The sequence below is a fragment of the Haplochromis burtoni genome, unplaced genomic scaffold (assembly GCF_018398535.1).
Source record: "Haplochromis burtoni strain Fernald_Lab_line unplaced genomic scaffold, NCSU_Asbu1 Contig_1, whole genome shotgun sequence".
Taxonomy (NCBI): Eukaryota; Metazoa; Chordata; class Actinopteri; order Cichliformes; family Cichlidae; genus Haplochromis; species Haplochromis burtoni.
In genome coordinates, this window is record NW_024582362.1 from 2,593,958 (window position 1) to 2,602,272 (window position 8,315).

An 8,315-nucleotide genomic window follows, 5' to 3' on the forward strand; every position below is an offset into this window, starting at 1 on the left:
TCTCCCTCGAAGGCTGATACTGAGGTTTATATTGCAAAGACAAATGACTTGGTGCCCTCTTCTATTTGTGTTTGCTCATTACTACATGAAGAATCACAGTCGTGGAGAACATGGTGACATTGTTGGATTCACAGGTCAGAGTGTACTCCCCTGAATCTGTCTCAGAAAGCTGTGATGTGACCATGGACTGACTCCCATTTCTGGTGAGGTTAAAGGAAACATCTCAGTTTAAATACATAGAAATATAAAGCACCCAAACAGAAACACAGAAACTTACGCTGTCATTACTCTGTCTTCTCCTCTGATCCAGTGGCAGACAAGAGATCCAGAGAGGCCCTCCAGGGAGATGATGAGTTTCTTACCCACTGCTAACACTTTGGTGATGGGACCAGATGGATTCAGATAATCAGCTGGTGTCAAACATGCTGCCTGAAGAACAAGAGCCAACATTTAATCCTCCTTCATTTAGCAGCAGTAAAATCATCACCACTGGCAAGATCTGAATTAGATTTTCCCGAAAACACATAAAAAAAGTTGATCTCCTGATTAAATGTTTCCTTTAAAAAACAAAACAAACGAAGCTTATATTTTGTACCTGAACAAAACTTGTACTAAAACCTCTTCAAAATGTATTAGAATGACACAAAGTGATTACAGGAAATTACAGAAAGAGCAGCTAGCACTATTTCCCTCTCTGTTGCTGTGTGCTTTTTGCTGCCCTGTACACCATAACACACACACTGCCATTGGCGAAGGTAAGCTGGAGCTACACAAACATTAAAGAGTCAATGCACAGCATGAAAATGGGTGTTCACTTCTGTCTTATCTAGACTATAGGTGTCTTGTTTACCCAGATATGTATATGTGCAATTAATGCATATTTCAGACTGGTCAAGAGGGGTTTATTAAAGAATAATAGTTCATTTTATGTCATCTCAGAACTATTCCCTGCTTTAAGACTTCATTGTCAGTATCACTTTCAGTTATTTGATCAGAGTTTAGTTAAAACAGCTCTTACCTCATGACTGGGTACACAGACTGGAGTCTTTACATCATCAGAGCAGAGCACTCCGACAGCACACAGCAGCAGAACAGCTGGAGACATAGAAAACTGAATCTTTAGTTTAAATATTACTGAAAATCAAAACAAATGTATATACACCAGTGGGGAAAAACAAAACCAAAAAAAAAAAGGAACATAAATGCATCATTAAGAAGAAGTTATTGCTTTTCTAAGTCAGACTGTATTTATGAACTACAACTGTGTCATTAACAAAACGCTTCATAACTCAAAATTTAGCTCTGGCCAACTACACAAACCTTGATTGCAAGTCTGTGATTACCTTCGATTGTTGTTGTGCAGGAATGAATAACTCTCACTCACCTGCAATCATGTTTCTCTGCCTCCAAGTTTTCATTCTCGTATTCTGAAAGGAAAATTTGTTGCTGCAACAGCGCCACCTATATGAGAATTTCATCCCAAGGAAATGAAAAGGGCTAGTCACTATGATGGTGGAAAAACAGGACAAGAAGCGAGGATATTGCGCACCAGACGGGCAGGATTTGATGGAGGGGTCCTCGCACACTCACAGTGCACCAGCAATATCGACGAACAAGACAAAACAGTTAATAATATCAAAGGAAAAACAAACACAAGTAACTAATCACAGCTGGATCATAACGGGACGCTTTCTCCATACATCCGATAGATAAACTAGCTTCACAGACGGAATACAGCATCTCTAACTAGAAACACAGGAAAAGAGCAAAGATCAGTACAAACAAAGTTGAAACGTTGAAAGTATCTGCTCACCCAAAGCTGCCTAATCTGGAGAAGTCTGCCTCACTGCCCCTCCTACATGGAAATGGTACAGTTTCGTTTTCTGTTATTTGTTTTTCTCAATCCTTTTGTAGAAATCGACGAGTGACTTCACATGTAAACGACATCATGTTTCACACATTCTGATGCGAAGTACTTTGACTTGAATAAAAGTCACTTCTTACCTTCTCATAAAAGTTAGATTGCTTTTCTCTTGGGACCAAAATAAAATAGACACATACACATGATTAACACAAATATATGATTACAAGCTTTTCTTTTAATGAATAAAACATATTGTACTTCAGGTATAATGCCTAAAAATAAATAAATAAATAAATAAATAAAACTCGGCATTCATAATTATATTCAAAGGATAAGGGTATGACTAATATTCAGTCAATGAAGCCAATTAAAAAAATATTACAAAATATAAATATTATAGCTGTCGAAATTAACGCGTTAATTGCGATAATTAAATTTTGGAATTAATTACGTTAGAATATTTAACTATTTAGCGCAACACGCAGATAAGTCGCTCCCATAATTCCACTTGATTTGTTTACCGCGCCACTGAAAATGGAGAAGCAGGAACAGGATGGCCTTCTGGATGGGGAATTTAAATACAAGAAGAACATAGATGGGACAATAAACAAACGCGTTGTAATTTGCACTCACTGTAGTAAAGAGTTTCAATTTCACCGTTCAAATTCGACCTTAAAATACCACCTTAATGCCAAACACGCGTTTGTCGGGGCAGCAGCTTCACCCGGCCTGCGTCAGACCACTCTTAGTGAACGCAGGCCACTCGGTAAGTCTTCTTTGGACAAACTGACCGACAATATAGCCAAATGGATAGCAAAGGACTGTAGACCGCTAAGCATTGTGGAGGACAAGGGCTTTGCGGATGTTTTAAAGGTTGCATCTCAGGACGCGTCCTACAAGCCCCCAGCGAGAAGCACAATAACAATTCGAATCCACGAACTGTATGAAACGGAGAAAAAGAAAAAAGAAGAGGCTTTAGTTCACACAGAATGCGTGGCTCTGACAGGAGACCACTGGACATCATTGAGTAATGACAATTACCTGGGAGTTACTGCGCATTTAATCACTGAAGCCTGGGGTCTGACATCCTTTGCGCTGACTATAATGAAAACGGAAGAGCGGCACTTTGCGGAGGCTTGTGCAGAGCAGTTCCAGACTGTTGCTCGCAGGTGGAGAATTGAGGAGAAGGTGACAACAGTAGGCACGGACAGTGCGCGCAATATGATCGCCGCGGCTCGCATCATGCCATTCAATCACATGCCGTGTACCGCGCACATTCTACAGAGATGCATCACAGTGAGTCTCGCAGACAGTGGCTTTGTCACTGCGCTGGCCAAATGCCGCAAAATTGTTGGCCATTTTAAGCACAGCCCAGCAAACACAGCAGAGCTGAACGCAGAGCAGGTGTCACTGGGGCGCAAGCAGGAGCCGTTGGCCCAGGACGTGCCTACGCGCTGGAACTCCACGCTGGAGATGGTGAAGCGCTTGATCCGCAACCAAACTGCAGTAACCGCGACTCTGGATAAACAAAAGCATAAACTTGTCCTCCTGACGCCTCCAGAGTGGGACAAACTCCAGAGACTGGAGACACTTCTAGAGCCCTGCAGGTGAGCCTGTCATTGTGACCATAATTGTAGGTTTAGATTAAATGTATCAAACATACATCTTAAATCAGTTTTGTTATTATGAAAATGTCTTATTTAAAAAATAAATGAAATCAAATATTTTATTAATATTACCTAGTATTAAAAAGCTTTTTTTAATTTGCTGTCTTATCTGTGTGTGTGTGTGTGTATTCCACTGCAGATATGTGACTGAACTGCTGGGAGGAGAGGCCTACGTCTCCTGCTCTGTAGTTCTACCAGCCTTCTGCCACCTGCGCCGTGTCATGGAAGTAACTGATGAGGACCCTGCATATGTGGTGAGGTTTAAAGAGAAGTTTAAGGAAGACCTTGCTTCCCGCCAGGAACATACCAACTATGCATGGCTCCAGATCGCAACTGCACTGGACCCACGTTTTAAAGACCTACGCAGTGTGCCCAAGACTGACAGAGAAGCAGTGTGGACCACACTGGCAGGCATGCTGCATGAAGACTCTCCTAGAAGATCACACACTGCAGAAGAAGGTCCAGCCAAGAAGAGGCTGAGCCTGCTGCAGATGGACTCTGACTCTGAGTCAGAGGAGGAGGTACAGCAGGACAGAGCCATACAGCGCTACAGAGCAGAGCCCTGCACTGCCTTAGAGGACTGTCCCTTACAGTGGTGGGCAGCTCATGCAGGAGCCCACAGCCAGCTGGCCCGCCTTGCTCGCAGATACCTGGCCACTCCTGCCTCCACAGTGCCCTGTGAGAGGCTGTTCTCTGTAGCAGGGCACATTGTGAACAAGAAGAGGTCTGCTCTGCACTCAGAGAACGTGGACAAGTTGGTTTGTCTCAGCAACTGGCTGAAGGATGAGTAGACCAGAGGACCGTGTGTTTAGAGCTTGTTCTATGGTTGAATGTGATTTAAACAATACTTTTCACTGTTGTTCATATTTTTTTGCACTAATCTACCTTACCCAAAAGGATGATTGGAGATTTTTTCTATTTTGCCTGTTGAATTAGGCCTATGTTCTGTGAACTTGAAGATGTATATGGATAAAACAATGTGCTAGATTTAAACGGGTGGAAAACATTCAGTAAAAATCCCTCACAATTATTTGAAGCCCTGTTCTGCTTGTACTGCTTGTACTCACAATTAATAATAAATAAAACAAACAAGTGTGTTAAAAACCACTATCTGTCCCGATTTTTACACATATATACACATATACACATATATTTCGAGTTGCGATTAATCAATTTTTAGGCTGTGATTAATTCGCTTCCAGCACAACACCCAGCCTACGTCAGACCACGCTGAGTGAACGCAGGCCACTCAGCGTGGTCTTAGCATTAAATAACACTAACAAGTGTGTGAAAATCCGCTATCTGTCCGTATGTTTGCACACATTTTGGTCATATTTCGAGTTGCGATTAATCATGATTAATTAATTTTTAGGCTGTGATTAATCTGATTAAAAATTTTAATCATTTGACAGCCCTAATATATATATACCCAGATATATTATGTATATTTATATTTTGAATATTTACAACCCTGTTAAAGAAAACTACATCTTATGAAACTTACATACAAAAATAATTTTGTTCACATTCAGACCTCACTTCCTTCATGCATTTTGTTCAAGTTGGAGTATATAGATAAAGACTGTAATATATTATGGAAAGTATGATAAACGTAGGCTAAATATGTTTTCCCCAGTTCCACCTGAAATGATAAAATGCTTATTATATTTGAATAAAATGCAAAGCAAATCAATTCTTCTCTAAATTTTAAGAGATTATTATTGTGTAACATTTTGTATGCATAAAATGTTATATAGGTGATCACTCTGTATCTGATGGTTGCAGATCGTCCTCAGCTCCTTAAATGTCTGACTCAGATGTGTAAGTAAAGACCAGCCAGCAGTTCCTTTACTCTCTGGTGTGGACCCATATAGACACTTTAATAGTGTTGAAATCAAATCCGACAGTGTTAATTTGGACATGCTGGATTTGCTGTGTGTAGCGGCAGGAGGTCTGGTTGAGAGCTGGATGATGGAGCTGAAAAACAAAAGAGGCAGTATGACTCAATGATAATGGTGCTTTTGTGCTTCTCGCATATGTGGAGTCCCTCAGGGTTCAGTCCTTGGACCACGTCTGCTTTCATTTGCTATGCTGACAACACACAGCTGGGCTTTTCTGTTTAGCCTCAGCAGCCTCTCCCACCTCCATGAATGCTTCAGTGCTATCACTAATGAGATGTCTTCTTATCGTCTGTTTGGCAATCAGCTTGGCTGAACTTAACTGGCTGCTGAAAACTCGTTTTTACAGATTAGCTTTTCCTTCATCTTTCCGCATTATTTTTGACCATAGTTTATATCTAACGAGTGTAGTGTCTCCTCTTTCCTCTGCTTTTAGGTGGAGACTAGGTTGGCACTGCTGTAGCCAACACACCTGTTTCACATCAGTTTATTACCTCCATGTATTTAAGCAGCAGCTCAAGCCTACTCTCCTTGTCAGGTTCTTGTGGCATTGGCTGCAGTAAACTATCTCTGTAATTTTTGTTTGAATCCTTAGTGAATCCTTAGACTCTGGCCTTCTACTTACTCCTCCAGCTACTCTGGAAAAATATTCAAGTAAAACCTCAAATCCTCATCCCAATAAAATATCTCTCACCTGTTTTTCTCTAGCAGAAGACCGTTCTCGTTCGGTGAACACACACTCACCCGAGACTCTTGTAGCTCCAGACTCTCCCCCGTTGATCTGAAATTCTGTAAAATAAACCTTTTAAAAACTGAACACAGTCTTCTGAAAACATGACCATTGTTGGATATGACAGCTTTATCCTGAGTGCGAAACACTTTATAACTGTGTTTTAAAAAGTGCTACACAAATACATTACTGTGACAGAGATACCAAACTCTTATGAAACAAACAAAAACCATGAAAGATTCAATTAATCTCCCTCGAAGGCTGATACTGAGGTTTATATTGCAAAGACAAATGACTTGGTGCCCTCTTCTATTTGTGTTTGTTAAAAAAGCTGAATATATTTACCTTCTTTTTGATGAAGAATATGAGCACTGTGCTGACTACTACCAGAACGAGAAAGAGAGTTATATTGCCTGCTTTCAGCAGGAATATGATATCCTGAGGTTGTTTACCTACAAACGACAATGTGAGCATGACAGCTTTAAATGAATTTCATCAAATATTTTCTGATGCAAATACTCTTTATTACCTATAGAGTACTGGGTGTAGGTGGGATGATCATGTAATGGTTTTTGCACCAGGAGCCAACTGGGTTTGTCAGACAAAACTTGAATTGGTCTCCTTTGAACACGTCTCTGCTCACTGAGCTCTTGATCGGCTTGTTGCAGGAAACATCAGAATCTATTTGAAATGCATTTGGGGCCTCATCCCAGGATGAGTCTGTTTCACAGCTGCAGTGAAACAAAATAAAAGGAGTTTAAATAATCAGAGCTAAAATGCTCTCTGAGCTGAACGGCTGTGCAGGTAATCATACCTGTCATTGGACTTAGAGCAAAACATCCAGGTATAGTTTGCTGGCACAAGACTGACAGTCTCAAGGTCGAGGGTACCATCATCCTTATTAAACAAGAAGTTGAACTTTGGTTCATCTGGAACAAAAATCAGATGATCTCAAACAATCTCACATTTTAAATATAAATTATAATTAAATTTAAGTAATAATACGACTGTAACAAAGGCTACATTAACCCACCTCCAACACACACTGATATGATCTTTGTTTCCTTTTGTCCTCCAGCCTCCAGGTGTAACTTATAATCTCCTGATATGAGTGGATCACAAAGCTTCACAGTCCTGAGAAACAGTTCATTACAGTCCTCATATCACATGATTACACTGATCATGAAAAACGTGAATGAATGGGTAATTTTACACTTCTACATGATGACAGTTTGCATCATTGAAGTACCTGTGCTGTGTTACCCATGTCTCCCTGACACATTTAGTCCTGTTTTTGTCAGGAGTCTCCCAGGAACAGTACTGGAGAACAGGATGGTAGGAAACAGTGGCCTGCAAGCAGGTGCTGGATGCCTCCTGAGCTGATATGATCTTGGTCTCATCCAGCTGTGCAGAGAGGAAACCTTCATCTGAGGAAACACAAGAATAAACCAGATTTATTCAGTGGGAACAGTTTCAAATAATAATGACATGAAATGAAGTCTACTGACCTGAGACATGAACATGAACAGACTTTGAGTTTTTATTTGCACTCGTGCAGGTGTATGTGCCGCTGTGCTCCTCTCTCACTGATCTGATGGACAGGTAGGCCATCTGAACACCGAAATGTGAGTCATTTTTAATGCACATCTGGAAGAAAAACCCCATAATAATGATCATTTGCAGGATGATTATCAGTGAAGTACTTTGTGTCTCAGACTGAGGAATATTAAAGAGGTCGGTCAGTTTTCAGACAAACATAACAAGAAAGTTTAAGGAAACTCTCCCTGATTACAGGACATTACTGTACCTCCTCCTCCTTCTCTGGTTTACATGATAATGTCCTGGCATTGAGCTGTTTTCCTCCTTTCTCCCACACAGGTGATCTCAGACTGTATCCTGTAACTCTGCAGCGAAGCAGCAGAGACTGACCTTCGCTCAGGGTGACATTAGATACCTCATCTTTGTTCATTACACTGCTCTGTAAGTCTGAAACACACATCAGGGCCTCAAGTCAAAAATATATTTTTCAGGCAGAATTTGTCATTTGCTTCTCTGAGATCAGTTAGTTAATGTCTGAGTAAACATTGTTTTTTCAAGTATTTGAACCAAATTTTACTGAAATTAACTCCTGTAATAATTTATGGATAAAATCTCCT

At 40.5% G+C, this 8,315-nt stretch overlaps 2 protein-coding genes across 2 annotated transcripts; one reads left to right on the top strand and one right to left on the bottom strand.

Moving 5' to 3' along the window:
- Nucleotides 1–2,265: 2,265 nt before the first annotated feature.
- On the top strand, nucleotides 2,266–4,953 carry LOC121814885 (E3 SUMO-protein ligase ZBED1-like). Its single transcript, XM_042222996.1, has 2 exons — nucleotides 2,266–3,471; nucleotides 3,671–4,953. The coding sequence occupies exons 1-2, from the start codon at nucleotides 2,399–2,401 to the stop codon at nucleotides 4,320–4,322; spliced, it is 1,725 nt and encodes a 574-aa protein (XP_042078930.1). The 5' UTR covers nucleotides 2,266–2,398; the 3' UTR covers nucleotides 4,323–4,953.
- Nucleotides 4,954–5,379: 426 nt separating this feature from the next.
- LOC102288691 lies at nucleotides 5,380–6,682 on the bottom strand. The gene is made up of 3 exons (XM_042219232.1): nucleotides 6,505–6,682; nucleotides 6,174–6,218; nucleotides 5,380–5,508 (listed from the first exon to the last, which is right to left on the bottom strand). Exons 1-3 carry the CDS (start codon nucleotides 6,631–6,633, stop codon nucleotides 5,380–5,382), a joined length of 303 nt encoding a protein of 100 aa, XP_042075166.1. The 5' UTR covers nucleotides 6,634–6,682.
- Nucleotides 6,683–8,315: the final 1,633 nt, after the last annotated feature.

Excerpts from the sequence above, each read along its gene's own strand:
- LOC102288691 (XM_042219232.1), bottom strand. The coding sequence starts at position 6,633 with ATGCTCACATTGTCGTTTGTAGGTAAACAACCTCAGGATATCATATTC. Across the intron at positions 6,219-6,504 it reads TATTCTTCATCAAAAAGAAG|AATTTCAGATCAACGGGGGA; the intron begins GTAAATATATTC and ends TTTATTTTACAG. Across the intron at positions 5,509-6,173 it reads TGGAGCTACAAGAGTCTCGG|CTCCATCATCCAGCTCTCAA; the intron begins GTGAGTGTGTGT and ends TTTGTTTTTCAG.
- LOC121814885 (XM_042222996.1), top strand. The coding sequence starts at position 2,399 with ATGGAGAAGCAGGAACAGGATGGCCTTCTGGATGGGGAATTTAAATAC. Across the intron at positions 3,472-3,670 it reads ACACTTCTAGAGCCCTGCAG|ATATGTGACTGAACTGCTGG; the intron begins GTGAGCCTGTCA and ends ATTCCACTGCAG.